This window comes from Gopherus flavomarginatus, chromosome 6, assembly GCF_025201925.1.
Source record: "Gopherus flavomarginatus isolate rGopFla2 chromosome 6, rGopFla2.mat.asm, whole genome shotgun sequence".
Lineage (NCBI taxonomy): Eukaryota > Metazoa > Chordata > Testudines > Testudinidae > Gopherus > Gopherus flavomarginatus.
In genome coordinates, this window is record NC_066622.1 from 85,629,117 (window position 1) to 85,648,306 (window position 19,190).

The 19,190-nt window shown below is 41.1% G+C and overlaps 2 protein-coding genes, 1 long non-coding RNA gene and 1 other non-coding gene across 4 annotated transcripts in view; 3 read left to right on the forward strand and 1 right to left on the reverse strand.

Moving 5' to 3' along the window:
- Nucleotides 1-278, reverse strand: part of PARG (poly(ADP-ribose) glycohydrolase) — a 131,586-nt gene extending 131,308 nt beyond the window's left edge. Inside the window, exon 1 of the mRNA XM_050958570.1 lies at nucleotides 9-278. The gene's annotated coding sequence lies outside the window, so the exon portion shown is untranslated. The remainder of the gene's footprint in view (nucleotides 1-8) is intronic.
- The window catches only part of TIMM23B (translocase of inner mitochondrial membrane 23 homolog B), a 31,668-nt gene that overhangs the window by 461 nt on the left and 12,017 nt on the right, over nucleotides 1-19,190 (forward strand). Inside the window, exons 2-6 of the mRNA XM_050958617.1 lie at nucleotides 1,012-1,070; nucleotides 8,934-9,027; nucleotides 9,285-9,369; nucleotides 15,412-15,470; nucleotides 18,337-18,447. Coding sequence (XP_050814574.1) covers nucleotides 1,012-1,070; nucleotides 8,934-9,027; nucleotides 9,285-9,369; nucleotides 15,412-15,470; nucleotides 18,337-18,447 — 408 coding nt within the window. The remainder of the gene's footprint in view (nucleotides 1-1,011; nucleotides 1,071-8,933; nucleotides 9,028-9,284; nucleotides 9,370-15,411; nucleotides 15,471-18,336; nucleotides 18,448-19,190) is intronic.
- On the forward strand, nucleotides 3,871-8,601 carry LOC127053616 (uncharacterized). Its single transcript, XR_007775091.1, has 2 exons — nucleotides 3,871-3,958; nucleotides 8,212-8,601. It is a non-coding gene; the product is annotated as an uncharacterized LOC127053616 (long non-coding RNA).
- On the forward strand, nucleotides 12,710-12,910 carry LOC127054638 (small nucleolar RNA SNORA74). Its single transcript, XR_007775312.1, has one exon. It is a non-coding gene; the product is annotated as a small nucleolar RNA SNORA74 (small nucleolar RNA).

Sequence of the window (19,190 nt, forward strand, 5' to 3'; positions counted from 1 at the left end):
ACCGGTACCTGAAACTGACTCGAGCCCTGAGCAGCAGCTGGCACCAGTCACGAGGGCCGCACAGGTACCGGGCGGGGTGAGCTGCCCTCTGCGGATCCTAGCCTTGTGCAATCGCCGAGGAGCCAGTGCCTGTGTAGGAGGGGCGGGGGTGTCGGCATGGAATACATCCGTCTTCAGCGAAAGCACTAATCGAGGTGTGAGCTGAGGCCTTGGCCACTTTGACTGTCTCTCCGTGTTTCCAACCGCTATTACTGGCGTGCTGCCTGAGCGGGGGCCAGTATTTATTCATACAAGTTGCTTTTTGGCACAGAAACACGAAAATGATCACATCCTTGCTGGGAGTGATAATCGGATCTTACTATTTAGTTTAAGAAAAACTTCAGTTTGAGCTGACCTATACAAAACTTTATATATAGTTGAATGAATTTGACAGTTAAGTATGACTTAAGCAAGTGGATCTATAGTAAACATTTAATTACTTGTTTTAGGGAGTCCACAGGTTATGGACAAAATCTCATCCTCCTCATCTCAACTTGGCTGTAAATTTAAAGAATAAAATAAATTTGTAACTTTTGCACTTAAGAATAATCTATACAACTTGTACTAGTCTATCTGTAGATAAATTGGTTTACAAAGGTAGGTAAGTATCATCATCCCATTTGAGAGATTGGGAAATGGAGGCAGAAGTTAAGTGACTTTCTAAGGTCACACCTTATGTCAGTAGTGGAGTAGAGAATAGAAGCCAGGTTTCCCACCAATCACTTCCTTGATCATGGTGTTTGTCTCCTCCATGTCATGCCGTATATTATTACTGTAGAAATGTGTATATACTAGCGATATCAAATAATAGTTTTGACAGTTTTAATTAACTGAAAAATGGATTTTAAATGACCGGATCAAAATAATATCCGCCCTCTTTCGTCAGCCCTCTTCCCATCACCGTTTCTGCCTCAGTCTTGAAGATTTTGTTCATACTGATTTTAGTAACCATTCTTTTTCTTCCTCATTCAGTAACTGGAATGAACCCTTTGTCTCCTTATTTAAATGTGGATCCCAGATATTTAATACAGGTAAGAAGCATATTTCTATTTTGATCCTATTAAGTCATATCTTGAATGAGTCACTGTCTCCCTTGTGTAGAGCTGCTTTTCCTAAAGTAAAGAAGTCTGATGTTTCTCTTCTATATCAGGGACAAGTTGAACTAAGCAGAAAATTTAAAACTTAATAATATGATTCCATACAAATTTTATACTATTGATCACTTGAAATCTGAGAACTGAGTTTCAGCACAGTACTTAGTACAACTTCTTGATGTCATAGTGCCTGAGAGGAGAAATCCAGTTTAGGGACAGAGTGTGAATTAGTCCAAATTAGAAATGGAACTTCTAGAATCTTAAGTCATGCTTCCTTCCAGGTCAAGATCTAGTACCCCACAAGAGGATGTATCAGTTGTGAAACTGATGTTTTCACCCCTCACTACTACACTTAATCATTGCCCTTTGTTGGATCCTACACCCAGGAGGAGAGATCACCTACATCAGAATTAGTTTAGTTTAAAAGTATCACTTATAAAATAACTCACAGCTGACTTATGAAACAATAGTGTTTAAGAAAAATGTTTTGGCAATATCCAAATATTTTAGTGTACAAGGGCAGTGTAAATTAGATGTCACCTGAGAATGCACAACTGAGTACAACATACTTCTCAACTAAAACCAAAAATATTACTAAATTAAATATTGCTTTAAGAAAGCAGGATTATTTTTAAACTAAAAATTGCCTGCAAAATTAATCTTGCAAAAAGTTAACATAAAAATGGCCATACTGGGTCAGACCAAAGGTCCATTAAGCCAGTATCCTGTCTTTGGACAGTGGCCAATGCCAGGTGCTTCAGAGGGAATGAACAGAACAAGTAAATCATCATCAAGTGATCCATCCCCTGTTGCCTGTTCCCAGCTTCGCTATTATATTTAATCTGCCCGAGATGTAGGTAATATGCAAATTCTGTAGACCATCAGAAGATAAAAGAAACTAAACAATTACGGAAAACCTCATTTGCTCCCCAGTTTCATTGTTATATTAAATATGACAAAAAATATCACTAATAAGATAGCTGCTGCTTTATGTCAATTTTGAACAGATGTTTAGTGCAAATAACTTGTTATATGATCTTAATAAAGATTTTGTCACATCTAGGAGCTTTGCTGGGTCGAGAGGGAACTGCTACTTAAGGAAATGTGTTTGGCTAAACAAGTACAGCAGTATGTGTTACTTTTCTGATCTAGCATCAGTCTTTTATTTTGCATGAGTTTAACACGTGCTCACTCTTAAGATAGCAAAAGTAACAACTCTCTTGAAAAGAGATTCCATTCAGTGAGTTTAGGAATTGCAAAGCTTTCAGGAGGCACACGATAAATATTCTGTAACCTCAGCGGTGAATCAAACTTAATTTAAGTAAGAGAAAACAACACTTGTATTCTATTCAAAGATTTTTTTCAAAAGTGAAAACCTGTAGTGTATAAACCAATAGAAATAGTACTTGACTTCTTACTTCCTCTTTAACTTGCTCTACAATATCCCCTTCATCTGTTGTATCGACATATCTAGGGTAGTCAGTCATCTTGAATTTGGAAAATCCTAGAAGTCTTTACACCTACTGCCGGGCCCATGACTGGTGGCAGATTTGCCTTAGTTATCTGCTCCTGGGGGAATTCTGTGCCACTGTGGATGTGCAGAATTCATGTCCCCTACAGATTTCTTTGCTTCCCTGCAGAAAAATGACTGACAGGGAAGCCACAAGGGCAGTTATGCGACTCTCCCCAGCAGTATGTTTTGAGTGCCCAGGGCAGCTGGCAGAGAGGTAAATCACTGTGGGGCAGGAGTTGGACTGGGGAAGACCCGGCTGCCCTGCCCTGGGCTCAGCTGCTAGTCCTGACTGGGCTGGGGGGGAGGGGAATTCCTATTCCCCTGTACGGTATTCAGGGCTGGGTCAGACCCACCTCCAGATTTCTCCCGAGGCTGCAGGAAGCTCTGAAAACTCCCCCTTCCCTGTACCCATCGCTCCTCAGCTGCAGGGGGAGGGATCACTGTATGGGGAGCTGCTCCCCTATCCACCTAGTCCCCATGCATCCAGATCCTCTCCTACCTAGATTCTCCTGCCAAGCCTCACTGCACCCAGAACTTCCCTGCAGAGCCCCAGTGCCCCTGCACCACCTCTACAAGCCAGTTGCACCTGGATCCCCACCCAACTGAGTCCCACTCCCCCAGCATCTGGGCCCCCCCACTGAACCTTCCACACCCAAGCCCCTCCCCTGCTGAGCCACAACCACCTTCACCTGGACCCCCCTGCATAGTCCCTTTACTATTGCACCCAGAACCTCCCCTTCCTCCCCCCCCCCCGTATGCCCCTGTGCACTGGATCCCCCACTGAGCCACCAATATCCAGATTGCCCCACATAGAACCCTCTCAACTCACATGTGGATTCCCCTCCTACACTAAGTCCTTCCATACTTGGATCCTGCCTTGCTGAGCCTGCCTACTCACACCTGGTGCACCTGGCACAGAGGGGCAGGGCCCTGGGGAGTTTCTGGGGCAGGCCCGGTCCTTGTGCTGTGTCAGGGTTGGGTGCAGCCTCACCACTGAGTCTGTGTCCCGGGTGGGGAGCTGCACAGTGATCTCCCACCTCTATGCAGCCAGTGGCCTGTGCTTCCCAATGCCATGCTGGAACCTCCACATTTATTTGACAAATAAAATTTGCAGAATTTTAAAATAATGTTTTGTGCATATTTATTGCTTTGGTGCATAATTTTTAATTTTTTGGCACAGAATCCCATCAGGAGTAGTTATCAGTCCATATTGTGTTGCAAAAACTCACTCAGAAAACTCAATTCAGAGTGTTGATGCAAAGAAGGAAGAAATGTTTTCTTCAGATGTCTTCTCTCCCCTTTCCCTTGAAAAGTAAGGATTCTACACTGACTTCCTTCGTTCTCAACAACTGTTGCTTTGATATAACAAACAATATTAATTGAGAGAATAGCATCATGAATCCACTGGATCTGTGCTATACCCCCCAGCTTTGGAATAGTCTCTTGGAGGAATCCCTTCAGCATGCCAGACCCCCCAAGGAGGCTCATTCTTGCTTCAGAGTAAGCTCCTGGGTGGGCCTCACCGCCTCCTAAGGCTGAACATCTGGGGCTCCAGCACTCATGTTTCATGCTGTGAGCTCTGTTCAGTGAATCTAACTGCAATAGACTTTTGACTTACATATTCAGGGATTAACACATCTCACCAAGCATCTGCAGTGACCCTCAAATGGCATTGTCAAAGCAGTAGGGTTTATTAGTCAACTGGAACACAGCATATATATGGAGATATACCTATCTCATAGAGCTGGAAGGGACCCCGAAAGGTCATTGAGTCCAGACCCCTGCCTTCACTAGCAGGACCAAGTACTGATTCTTGCCCCAGATCCTTAAGTGGCCCCTCTCAAGGATTGAACTCACAACCCTTGGTTTAGTAGGCCAATGCTCAAACCACTGAGCTATTCTCCCGCCCTGAAGTCCTTAGGTTAGCATAGAGAAATTAAGGGTAAAACATAGTCCAGGTCCAATCTGGGCCCAGAGCCCTAGCCAACCCTGTAGTGAACCCTATGTTCAGACTCTGGGCTTGTCTACACTGGCAATTTACAGCACTGCAACTTTCTCGCTCAAGGGTGTGAAAAAACACCCCACTGAGTACAGCAAGCTTCAGCACTGTAAAGCACCAGTGTAGACAGTGCACTAGTGCTGGGAACTACGCCCCTCGTGGAGGTGGATTTTTTAGAGCACTGGGAGCTCTCTCCCAGTGCTCTGCTGCGAAAGCGCTTTAACAGCGCTTTAGCATTGCCACTGTAGACGAGCCCTCTGTTTCTCTCTCTGTCTGACCTTAATCTGTTCCCAGGTGAGAGCCTAGACTCCTTCCAGAAGCTAGCTCTTATCCTCTCACTTCACACCTTCTCGGTCCTTTGTTCTCAAGATGGGGGATTTTGCTCAGCTTTCCTGTTGAGGGGTGGGAAGATCCATTTCCTTCTGGGTCATTCATTGCCAGGTGTTAACATCCTGGTGATTGGCTTTGCCATTGTCTTCCCAGATTCTCTATTGATAAAGGGTCTGCCTGACCAATCTTTTTTTAAATGATCCATTCAAACTCAGACAGGTAGGCATATTCATACCCATCTCTTAGCTTGCCCTGAGAGCAAACAGTCCTCTTTCCACCACTGGGTAGCTAGCACAATATAGGGGAAACTGAGATACACATAGGATTAATAACAATATTACAAAAGATTCCCACTTTGTCACAAGTAGAAGCTAGCCTACCCTAACTTTGAAGTAAAAGACCATACTTCATTTAGATATTCAGAAAGCAAAGTTAAAACACCTAAACTGCAGCAAAATAAAAGATTTTTGCTAAAATATCTATGCTGAGAACACAGTGAGCACTTAGGTGCTACTTTTGAGATTTCCAGGTGACTGCACTAAACGAACACCACCACTTCGCATGGCCAAAAGGGGAAGAGAGAGGGGGGGAAAAAAAATCACAATTCAAAACCCAGAGAGTTCATTGGTTATTTGGCATCTGCAATTTGGCTGCCTTTGACTTCATGTCAGTATAGATACTGGGTCAGCACCATTTAAAAAAAAAATTAATTAAAAAGCTCCGAATAAAGCTTATCTTTGCTATGGTTTGAAAGTTGTCAATTTTCCACTTTCATTGTAGATATTTTATTTGCTGAAATGTGATTAACTATGAGCTGTTGCAGGAAGAGATTACAGGACAACATTCCTACAGCAATAGTACACAAGAGATATTTTCTAACAAACTAGCACGCTGCATCTTCTCTGCTCTTGTGTCTCATTTTGTTCTTCAGTTCTTATAACGCAGAACTAACACTGAAGGATTATGGAGACTGCCTTTTCTAAAATACCACAAAAATTAAGTGAATGCAGTATTATCTGATATTGTAGAAAACCTAGACAATATGCTTTGTTTATAAACCATAAAGATGAGTGCCAGGATATTGCTTACCTCTTTAGACCGTTCTTAATTCAGCCACAAACTGATGCAGTTTGCTGCCCACTAATGTCCTCTTCATCTGAATTATATTAAAAATCAGTAGGCTGGGCCTAGCCTCTGAGCTTTCAGGTAGGTTTCTTGAAACCATGTTTCAAGATAATTGGTTCAATATTCTACATATCGGTATAGCAAGTTAATAATAGCTAACATGCCTAATTGCTTAAGAAATGAGAGCCTACAGACAATATAACTACTCTTAGACATTAGTAGGGAAAAATGAATTTTCTGGCCTCTTAAACACACTCATATATACCATTTAGATGTCATGGTGTATGAATGTGTCTCTCTTTCATTTTGTAATTTATAGTGCACTCAACATGACTGCCAGAATTTTCTAGAATTTCATCCAATGTCCCCAGTGATTTTAGGGAACAGTGAAGTTAAAGAATTTTTTGGATTCCGACAGAATAGACAGGGGAAGGAGCTAGTTAAGGTTTTGTTTTGTTTTGTTTTTTTAATGTTGCTTTCTGAGAAGATATAGCAGAGACTAATCTATACAGAAAAGTTGAACTAGAGGTGTGACATTAAACTGATTAAGTTACCCAGTGCAATTATGTGTGGACTTTTACAGCAGTTTGTCTGGTTTATCTGTTTAGTTTGCACCTATGCATTTCAGATGCAATGGATATAGATTCATAGACTCTAAGACTCTAGGACTGGAAGGGACGTCGAGAGGTCATAGAGTCCAGTTCCCTGCCTTCATGGCAGGACCAAATACTGTCTAGACCATCCCTGATAGACATTTATCTAACCTACTCTTAAATATCTCCAGAGATGGAGATTCCACAACCTCCCTAGGCAATTTATTCCAGTGTTTAACTACCCTGACAGTTAGGAACTTTTTCCTAATGTCCAAACTAAATCTCCCTTGCTGCAGTTTAAGCCCATTGCTTCTTGTTCTATCATTAGAGGCTAAGGTGAACAAGTTTTCTCCCTCCTCCTGATGACACCCTTTTAGATACCTGAAAACTGCTATCATGTCCCCTCTCAGTCTTCTCTTTTCCAAACTAAACAAACCCAATTCCTTCAGCCTTCCTTCATAGGTCATGTTCTCAAGACCTTTAATCATTCTTGTTGCTCTTCTCTGGACCCTCTCCAATTTCTCCACATCTTTCTTGAAATGCGGTGCCCAGAACTGGACACAATACTCCATTTGAGGCCTAACCAGCGCAGAGTAGAGCGGAAGAATGACTTCTCATGTCTTGTTTACAACACACCTGTTAATGCATCCCAGAATCACGTTTGCTTTTTTTGCAACAGTATCACACTGTTGACTCATATTTAGCTTGTGGTCCACTATGACCCCTAGATCTCTTTCTGCCATACTCCTTCCTAAACCAAGTTTATATTAGTGTAAGAGTGTCCAATCACAAAATTGCTCCAGTTTAACTAAATTAGTTTAATGTCACATCTTTAGTTGAACTGGTGCAACTTTCTGCATGGACCAGGCCTGAAGTCTTTTTTTTTTTGGCCAAGTCTACCCATTGATTGAACTAACTGTAAAATTACTAAACTTCTGGAGTACAGATATCTTTGAATCGAGCAAGACATTTTCTTTTGGACAAGTCATAATGTTGGAAAAAGACAAAAGAAAATTTCCCTAGATTTTGTACAAACAGTACATTTAATATCAAATGCTACAGCCACACTATTAGGGAATATTGTGAATTCCAAACCAGGATCACCTTATGATATATCTTTGGCAAAGGAGGAGTTTGCTGGAAAAAATATGCAGACGTTGATTGCTTTGCTCTCCTACATCTGATGTGTTGAGAACAAAAGTGGAAGCTGTTAGATGCTACATCTACACTAAGTGAAGAAGGAAACTTACTATCTACCTTAAAGAAAATCTTACCACAGAAAATATAAGTTACCAAGGAAGATGCAATATTGACTTTCAAAAAATACAGAACTGTGAAACTAGAATTTTCCTTTTTCAGATGTTAATTGGATATAGGGTAGATATTGTGCTAGACTTGTAAACTGCATAACATTATTAAAAAAAAACAAAACTTACTTCTGAATTCTTTTATTATTGATGTGCGTGCTCCAGAGAAGCAGCTGTCATGTTGCTTTCTTCTTCCATCTCACCTTGGCAGGTCTGCATGATAAAGCCAAACAAATGCTGTAATTGACCTACCTCCAGCCACATTTTGGTATTACCATTGGTTGCCTTTGATGTACAGCAGATTCATCTGGAAAGATAATGAGAAACACCTCTGTGGAAAGACTTGTGGATTTCTTTGAGCATCACTCTCCAAGACATTATCTTTGCACATTTTTAATGCTTAACCACCAATAGCTTTGTATTCCTTGCCCCTAAACATCCTCAGAATAGGTCTCTTATACTGCTCTAAGGGGTTCTTTATAATAACTATAAAAGTAGTAGAAAAAGAAAATGGATGCTGTATTATGTTGGTATGCATTTAATCGGAGAATGCATAGGTGCTTTCAGAGGCATAAGTAATAAACAAACATCGTACAAATGATTAATGAATGCATACTGAGTTTCTTGGCTTTTTCACTTCATATTGAGTTAGCTGGAAATACTAGTCTAGGAAGAGAATCTCATCCACTTACAAATTCTAAAAAAGGGAGATTTTAAATATGCAACTAATTTATTCCATCTGAATACTTAATTAGTGAGAAGCAAGGGTATTACTGATCTTTTTTCCTCTGTGGTGTTCAGCAGCATTTATGTGGAAGTGTTTGTTTTCTTTTTTAACCATGGTTAAGCCAGCAGAGAATTTGACATGTGTCTGAAACCATGCCTACTTGGAAAGTACAAATGTATAAACACTTACCTTTTCTTCTGTTTCAGGATACAGATGAGTTTATCTTACCTACAGGAGCGAACAAAACTCGGGGAAGATTTGAGCTGGCCTTTTTTACCATTGGAGGGTGTTGTATGACAGGTATATGGGACTATTTACTGTATATCTTAATGCAGGATTTATGTTACTGTATTAAATCCCAAGTACATGAGACACAGTAAAACTGAAGAGATGTTCGATAGTGTTTGTTTGTTTTTTTCTCCCTACAGACTGTATATGTATTTACATATGCAATGGCTACCTGAATCTTGTCTGTAGACTTACAAGATTGGCAATGAATGTGTTTGTCCATTTACTGTATTGTTGATAAAGTAATGGCTAGTGTTATGATTCACTAGGGGCTGCATTTGGTGCACTGAATGGTCTGCGGCTGGGATTGAAGGAGACACACAGCATGGCCTGGTCCAAACCTAGAAATGTACAGTAAGTATATAAATGTACTCACAAATGTATACTTTCACCCCATCATTATTAGAATGGCTCAAAGCTAACTTTGAGTATATTACAATAACAAAATTAAAGTACATTGCTTCTTCTGTGGGACAAGTTGTACCAAGAGTAAATACAGTATTAGGTGAATTGAGTTGTGAAATGTCTTGGTTAATTTAAGTGCTGATTTTACTTTTTAAATGAGCTTTGGTGGTGGTGGTGGTTGACCCTTCTCAAACGGGTATGGAAAGAGAGTAAGTGAAGCATTAATCATTCCCTGGATTCTTATTGAAAACCCACCTATTTCTACAAGTTGAAGTACTCTCAAAGGGATTACAAGTTGTCTAAAGGCATTTTTTGTTTTTGTTTTTCCTCTTATCTGGAACAGAGTACTCTTTCTTCAGTACTCCCAGCCTTTGCAGGATTAGGCAGGGAGAGACTTAAGCTATGTCTACACTACAGAGACTATGTTGGCATAGTTGTGCTGGCATAGCGCCCAAGTGTACAGACAGCCTATGCCAAAAGGAGCAGTTTTTCTTCCAGTGTAGGAACACCACCATTCCAAGTGATGTCTGTGTAGACAGATGTGCTCTTCAGTTAGCATAGATGCAGGGATTTTTATTGACATAATTATGTTGGTCAGGGATACATTTTATTCCACCCTCCTGATAGACATAGCTGTCCCAATATAAGTGTAGACCAGCCTCAGAATAGAATCAGGCTCCATGCCAGCACGGAAAGCAAACAGCTGAGTCCACCTAGATTTTCTTTTTCTGTGGGGGCAGGAGGACGTTCCCCTGGGAAAGGCCAGGGCACAGAATTTGTGCTGGGGTGCTGTTACTCCTGAGATCCCTAGCACTCATCTCACCTTACAGTGTTGCACATGCTATATTCTTTCCAAACCTCTAGGTTAAACTCCAGAAACAGGCTGAGCTGATTGTTTGACAGACAGGCTTCATATACTGCTTTCCGCCTCAGAAGGATTTTGTTAAGGAGACTCCTGTAACTGGATTTGCATAACTACAGTAACTCCTCACTTTGTCATCCCAGTTAACGTTGTTTCATTAATTTGCTGATCAGTTAGGGAACTTGTTTATTTCAAGTTGTGCAATGCTCCATTCTTATGTTGTTTGGCTGCCTGCCCCTCCTCCTCCACCTTTTGCTCACGGCAATCAGGCGTTTTGGGGAAGGAGGAAGGAGTGGGGACTTGGTGCGCAGGCTCCCCCTCCTTCCCCTGTCTCCCAAACAAGGCAAGCCAGCTGATTGCCCCAGGCAGTGGGGAGGAGTGAGGACTCAGCTGCAGTCTCCCCCTCCCTCGCCTCCTGCAGGGACAGTCAGCTGGCTTGCAGCCTTTAAAAGAGAGGGAGGGAGAAGCGAGGACATGAGAAGTAAGGGGGGAGGAGGTCGGGGGGGCAGAAGAGGCAGGTCAAGGATGGGGGCTTGAGGGGAGGGGAATGGGTGGATTGAGGGTTGAGCCCCCCACCCCAGTGCTTGCAGAGTAGGGGAAGCTACCTCCTCACCTATAGCACCTTCAGCCTCCTTGCCTGCCTCATCTCCAGTGCCAGCAGGCTATGCTTGTATAGGGTAAGGCAGGGGCACCTCTCAACTATAGTACAGAACCTGTATTAAATTGCATGTTTAAAATGTATACAATGCCTTTTGTCTTGACTGCTCATGTTTGAGCATTGCTTGTATATTCTTTTCCTTCAGTATGAAAATGTGTTAAACCAAATATCCTATAGTATAAATCTAAAGTTATCTTCATAATGTTTTAGAAGAGTCTAAATTTATCTAAATGGTTGATTTTTATTAATAGATCCTTACTTTATAGATTTGGAGGCGGGGAGGGGGCACTGAGCAAACTGAGGCAAGAAAATTAACCATTTACTTTTCTTAATCAAGAAATGTCATATGAAAAACTTCTACCAAGTTGAGCCAGCAGAGGGCAACAGACACACAGACTCCACCTAAGTTTGTCCTTTTATGCAAGTCCAATGAAATAGTGTGCTCAGTTCCACCCTTTCATATTCAGCGGAAAGGGTAGACACTCCTCACATTTCTCTTTTATAAGCTGAAACTTGGTTTCATTTTGTTACATCTTCTTCAAACTACATTTTCTGTTAGGTAATCACTAAGATTAAGATTCTGTCACAGGTACTTTTTAGTAAAAGTCAGGGACAGGTCACAGGCAATACAAAACAAAAAAATCACGGAAGCCTGTCCCTGACTTTTACTAAAAATCCCCAAGGGGAGGGAGGAACTAACAGTTGGAACACTACCAGGGGCTGACTTCTGGTAGTTGGTCCAGCCACGCCACAGCTTGGATGGGCTGACCACTCCGGACGAAGTCACTGAGGTCCTAGAAAGTCATGGAATCCATGACCTCCATGGTAATCATATCCTTAATAATCACCATCACAAAGAATGTGAAAGAACTTTTGGAAGATGTCAGAAATATCTTCTGTTACTTAATGTATGCCAGGAGTTTCTGTCTGTTTCTCAGGCAACACAGTTCTCTCCCACTGAAGTTGATGGACGTTTTGACGCTAGTGTAATTAGGAGTAGGACTGAGCCTTGTGCCTCTGATGACTTTACACTGAAAGGTCTTCGCTTAATTTAAGCATGCTATTAAAATCAAATTTAATTGCTGCCAATCACTGTTTGAATGAACTACTACAAAGGCTTTTTCATAAAATCTGTTCTTTGCCTGTAGTTTATTAATCTCTCTTTATACTGTTATCTGGTTATAATATAGACTTAAATCAAACCAGACCTTATTTATGAAAGCAAGATGACCAGTGAAGGCTCCAGACATGGTCAGGGCACATCAGTGCTGTACAGAAATATTTAGTTAGATAAGCTCACCTAACTGATTGCTTTAAAAAAAAAAGTAGTAATCTACATTCTTAACTTTAAATTTACATTTATGTAAATATTTTAAAAAGTCAGTACTGCAGCTAGAGACTTAATTTAACATTGCAGCTATTCAAAACATGTATGCGGTGTATCCCAATTAACATTGCTATTCTTGTTTAATTTCCTGACTCTTTACATTCTCAAACTTGGTGTAAAATGGATAAGTTGGGAAAAAGGAGGGTGTTGATGTTTCAGATAGATGGATATTACTTGAGCATCTCTTGTACTACACCTGATAGTTTCAGCATGAACTTCTCCATACCCTTTCAACTCATTTAAATCTAGCAGCATTCAGTGTTGTCCTGTGTCTTTCAGTGAAAAGTGAGTGTAGTGTTACAAAGGAAAGTAATGGGGAAACAAGCTTGATAATTCAGAAACAAATACATGTAAAACATGTTTTCATAGTTTGACACTGAATTCCAGTGGCAGTAAGCTGTCCAGGGCAGTATCATGCCCCTGACAGTGTCACACTGCTGGGAGATAAAATACTGGCCATTTCATCTGTCTGTCATCACACTTCTGAAGGCAGCTGCCACCACTGTGGAACAGTGTTGTGCTTCCCTGAGTGTGCACTAAGCATTTGCCTTCACTCTTTAACGCTAGTCTGGAACCATGCATGAAATATTAAATTTCTTAAGCTTCTATAGTGTTCATGATTCCAGGGGCAAATGAATATGTAAAATTAATTTCCTTTAATTTTCTAAATATACTGCAATTTTCTTTTAACCAAATATTTCCTGGCACTATCCATTGTTACTGTTAACATAAGTGTCGAGTCATTTCAAATGCCTCTATTTGGTAAAATAGTATGGTGAAGACTGAAAGAACGGTGGCTGGTTTGAACAAAAACTATCTAAAATTTGGGCACTGATTCAGTGTTGACCTCAGCAGGAAGTGTGCTGTCTGCTAGGTCCACCAGCTTCAGCTCTTGGAACACTTTGGTTTCCTGGAAGGTCTCTCATCTGGTTATCGTCTCATAAACTACAAGTGAGCACATTAAGTCAGTAATTGGATCAGAGATACCTAGTGTACTGCAGTAGTTGGTGCTGGCGATTCTGTAGGTAGTGGTCTTTGAGTCAGTAATGAATAAATACCAGAGGGAGTTGAGGGCACTAGGCTGCCATCATTCAGAACTGATGTAAAACCTAACCAAAGGTTCCGACAACTCGATGATTATAAAGATATCATGGCCGTTTTCGCAAGAATACGGTGTTAACTCCAGTGTCTTGTCCAGAATCTGACTTGGGGAATTACATTTCCTATCTACCATAAATCCTTCCTGTAACTTCAGCTGGATATAATAGTGTTTTCTGGGGCTCCATGTTTACCAGATCCTTATTAGTCAGAGGTAGAGGTATGTGGGTGTGTATATTTATTAAAAAAAAAATCCCTGGAACCTAACCCCTTCATTTACATTAATTCTTATGGGGAAATTGGATTCGCTTAACATCGTTTTGCTTAAAGTCGCATTTTTCAGGAACATAACTACAACATTATGCAAGGAGTTACTGTACTCAGTGTTGAGTGGCTAATTTTTCATTTGTAGCTGTGTCATTTCTACCTTGAATGCAAGAGGAAAATTTATTGGCTTCCTTGTCTAATTTCCTCCTCTCATCCCCACTTCTTAAGTCATTAGGGGAGTCTAAGACTATGTCAACACTGCAGTCCTTACAGTTGCATGACTGTGAGGTTTCCCGAGCAGCCGCTCCATGATAATTAAAACATTCCTAATGAGCGGCAGTAACTATACCAAGAGCTCCTCCTGTGACATAGCACTGATGCTTAATTCTCTCAGGGAGGTGGGTTGTTTTTTTCCACATCCCTGACTGATAAAATTTTTACCGACAAGAGTGCTAGTATAGACAAAGCCTAATATACCTTATGTGACTAGAAGAGGATTATTATGGTATCATTTGGAAGCACTCTAGTACAGTGTTTTTCAAACCATGGGTTGCGACTCAGTACTGGATCGCGGCACATAAGGCACAAGGTCACCTTGCTCGGATCAGCACCAGCAACCGGGATGTTAAAAGTACTGTTGGCGATGCTGCCCAGCTAAGGAAGGCTAGTGCCTACCTTTTCCGACGCTGCGCTGTGCTCCAGAAGCAGCCAATCTGGCTTCTAAGCAGGGGGGCCATGAGGCTCCCCGTGCTGCCCCCACCCCAAGCACTGTCTCTGCACTCCTGTTGGCCAGAAACCAGAAAATGGGAGCTCAGGGGAGGCAGTGCCTCAGGCGAGAGTCGTGCGGAGCTGCTTGCGCGCCTCTGCCTAGGAGTTGGACCTGCTGCTGGCTGTTTCTGGAGGGCAGCACACTCCATGGTGCCAGGACAGGCAGGAAGCCTGCCTCTGCACCCCGGCTGCACTGCTGACTGGGAGCCACCGGAGGGCTGCACCCCAGCCCTGAGCCCTCCCCCCCAACCTGGAACCCCTACCTGCGCCCCAAGCCCCTCATCCCCAGCCCCACCCTAGAGCCTGCACCACCAGCCCAGAGCCCTGTCCCTCTCTTGCCCCCCCAACACCTGCCCCAGCCCTGAGGCCCCCCAAACCCGTAATCCCTTTCTGCACCCCAAACCCCTCATCCCCAGCCCAGAGCCCTGAACCCCCTCCCAAACCCCAGCTCCTCATCCCCAGCTCCGTTGGGTCATGAGCATCAACAATTCAACTGGGTCCACAGAAAAAAAGTTTGAAAACCACTGCTCTAGTAGATGGTCATTTTGCATTTTCCAGAAGTGGAAAGCAGCATTTTTAAGTAAAGAAACAATGTTTTGAACTGAACAGCAGCAGGGATCAAACCTAAGAACCTGTTTAAAATGGTCTCCTGACATGAGGACTGGCATCAGGGATATATCACTTAAACTTCAGGCGGGCTTGTAGGAAGTCATATACATCTCTCTCTAGAGGCAAAAAAAAACAAAAAAAAAAACACCATGATCTCTGATGATAGAATGGCTTTATATTGGGTTCTCATACTATAGTTATTACCATACTAAATATATAGAATTAAATGTGTATTCCATTATGCTTAGTACCATGCAATCCTCATCTCGATTGGGGCCCATGGGCATCTGATTAATAAATAAGATATTTAAGTTTTATTGAACTTTTTTTTTTAATCTTCAGAATTTTAAATATGGTGACAAGGCAAGGAGCTCTATGGGCCAACACTCTGGGATCCTTGGGTAAGTCAAACTATTATCTCAAACTAAACAATGTACAAAGGGTTTGAAGCAAATTAAAACATATTTTGGTTTTTTGGGCCACTAAATGAGTTGATGTAGCCTATGGCTAAATTTTTCAGTCACAGCTGGTGATTTTGAGTCTCAACTTTAAGACATCTAAAAGGCCCAGTTTTTCAGAGAGTGGTGCTTGGCACTGCCTGAAAACTAGGCCTCTTTCAGGTGTTTGAAGTTGGGCACCTAAGTTCTCTAGTCCTCTGCTCAGAGAGACATTTGTAGAATTAACTTCAACTTATTCTCTCAGCCTTTCATGTGTATTATGACAATTGCTTAGTCATTAGTCACCATTTTCTCTGTCTCTGAAAAATACAGCAAACATTGTGAGAGAAATTTGAAAGTCCAAAATGGATTTTGAAGACCAAATAGCTAACAATGTAAAAATAACCAACTAAAGGGGGTTGTTTTAATATATCAGAAGAAAGAAGACTGGACAAAAATCAGTGGGCCTGCTGGCTTAACAGGAGTAATTAGGGACAGTAGACATCCTAAAATGATTTCTTTGTATCTCTCTCTCTCTCTCTCTAACATTGTAGATAGCAAATGAAATTCAGTGTTGCTAAATGCAAAGTAGTAATGCACTTTGGATGGACATATTGATTAGTTAATTTAGAACCCTGTGTGGTGCAAAACTATGTCAGCCCAAGAAAGGGATCTAGGTGGTGTTGTAGGAAGGTCAGTGAAGACCTCCGCTTCAGCACAGCTGCAGTTGAAAAAAAGATAATGTGTTAGGATGCATAAGGAATGGGATGGTGAGTAATAAAATAATGTTTTTATATAAATCAATGGTGCACCCTCATCTGGAATACTATGTACAGTATTGGCCATCCAGTTTCTGGATGTGTGCACTGCAGCTTGGAGTGATTCTCCCAACCCTGGGTAGATAGACTCAAGCTAGCAGGGCTCAGGCTCTCAAGCCCACACAGTTCCCTAAACTTGAAAGCCTGAGCAGTAACGGCCACATTGCTATTTTTAGTCTGCTATCACAAGGCTGTCTTACCCAGCTGGGAGGCTTACTCTCAGCTGCAGTGTAGACATACCCTAAAAAGGACATTGCAGAACTAAAGGGACTCCAGAGGAGAACAAAAATGATCAAGGGCCTGAAGAGAGATTGAAAAGATTGGGGTTGTTTACCTTAGAAATAAGACTAAAGTTGGGACATGATAAAAGTTGATAAAGTGAGTGGTCTAAAAAAGGTAGATCAGGAATTGCTGTTCTCCCTGTTTTGCATAAGAACAAAGGGGTATTCAATTAAATTGAAAAGTGGGAAAATCAAATAAACTGATCAAAGGGATTACTTTTCACAGAATGTGTAATTGAACTACAGAATTTGATGCCAGGAAGTTGATGCCAAGAATTTAAGATTCTAGAAGGGATTGGATAATTTTACAGATATCTAGAGTTATAACTTACACCAATTTTTGGAAGAGCTATCGAACCTTGTGCTTCAGGATTTAAGCCTATCTGTAACCATTAGAAATCTGGATGACACAGTGGGAGGAGCAGATAATCCCACATCTGCTACTTCAGCGGAAGTCACAAGAACTCTGCAGTATCTGGTACTGGCCACTGTCAAACAGGATACTAGACTAAATGAACCTTCAGTCTTTTCCATTAAGGCAGTTCTCTTTTTTATTTATTACTGGATTATAAAACTGGAAAATATAGATAAAAACGCATGTCTGAAAAAGGTGCTGCTTGTTGCAGTTCAAGGTTCCAGTGTGATGAGTGATATATTAACAAATTCTTCACAGCTGTGTTTGTTTTCTTGAGTAATCGTCCTTCAGTGTTTGTCTTACTTATACTGGCATGCATTCTAGTGTGCAGATTTCACCTTCCTAGTTAGCATATTGTAGTCCTTAGGAGTATCAGGCATAACATGAGAGTTGGTTCTGGCTTCTCCTGTGGAAGCTCGAGAGAGAGAGAGTGAGTGTGTTGTATGTCAAAAATAAGGAGCAACTCTCTCCTCTTCCACCTTGCTGTTTGTGTTAATTTTCAAGAGTCTCTGCTAAACAGAGATAGTTCGGTAGTGTTATAGTTGTCCATTTATGGAGTGATCAATTTTGAAGGATTCTGTTGAACAAGATTTTTTTCCTCTAATACTGCACATTTTAGGCCAGATCAATATCCTTGCTCATATTCAGTAGCATTTTAAGAGCAGCAGATTTTGGAGGAGTAAAGTACAATCATGTGAGCAAAGGTATCGTAATCTGGCTTTTAGAGCAGCAAGAATAACTAACAGTATTGTATCTATACTGTTTTGAGTGATATGAAGTTCTTTACTAGTCTTCACCCTATATGAAGATTCTAGATACTGTTACATTATACCAGGGATTAGTTTGTTTGCCGGCTTGGGCTCATGCACCCTTACTGTGGATTCATAGATTCCCTTTTGGCACGGAGACAGTCCCTCAGACTGATGCTTTCCTGTTAACTAAATGTGTAAGGTGGTGCAACACTTCAGCTTTAGGGACAAAATTATTATATGCAAACAGAAACAGAGCTTATAGTGCAGTTAAAATGAGGATAGACATAGATATCCTCCTTATAGAATAGAAATGATGTAATGTTAAAGACTGAAAAGGCCAAAGATGTAGGCTTAAGGCATTAATAGCAGGAGTAAAGGGAAGTTGCAAAGACTCCATCAGAAATGGAAAAATATGAATGTGGGCTCAGGAGGGATTGCTTTGAAAGCTGCATTGAGACCAGAATCCAAGGCCTGGTTAATCTTATCTCTTCTAGAACATGGATGGCAAGGTAATTTGGTGCAAATATTTTGATATTTTACCAATAACTTTAATTCCTCTTCCAGCATTGCTTTACAGCGCATTTGGAGTCATCATAGAGAAAACACGAGGTGCAGAAGATGACCTGAACACAGTAGCTGCTGGGACCATGACAGGAATGTTATACAAATGCACAGGTAGACTCAGAAGATAATATGAATATTTTTGCCAAAGATATGTAAAGCATGAATGTAAACTTAGGTTTTTAAAGTGTATTTCTGCTCTGAAGGGTGATTATATAAAAAGGGCATATTTTTACTCAGCAAAGTTGTTTCCACAGCTACAACTCTGAGCACACACAGGACTTTAATGTCAACCAACACAGCAAAGAATGTGAGCCGCTTTATTCCTTCATATATATTAGATTTGTTAAAAGCCTCTAAAGACAATGTGATTACACAGGTGGCACTCAAGGCATTGTTTGGGTTGCAGAATCTATCAGTGCTGATGTGTGAGAATGAAAGAAGCCATATGGCGTTTGTAGGACTGGGAAATTGCCTGTGTAAACTGGGTAAATTTAACCTGGAAATCATTTAAATAGATATGAATCTCCACAGTGCTGTTTTTAAAGTCACTTTTCAGAGTAGATTTACCCTTAAGAATTAGGTCATGATTTAGGATTTTAAAAGTATGGGAATGTTTATGGTGAAAGAATATATTCTGTGATATAGTAGATTCACAACCACTTAATTACATGTATTGTTATAGCAATAACCCTAACATGTCTGGTGCCTGTTAAGGCAAAATGAGGCCAAAGACTGTGTATCCTCAGCCACCTGAAAGGTAAAGATTGTTTAAAGGAACAAAGTGTTTGGAGGGTCTGACCTATAAAATTCTATTAGATAGACATACAGTACAACTATCATAGGCCTTGTTTTGG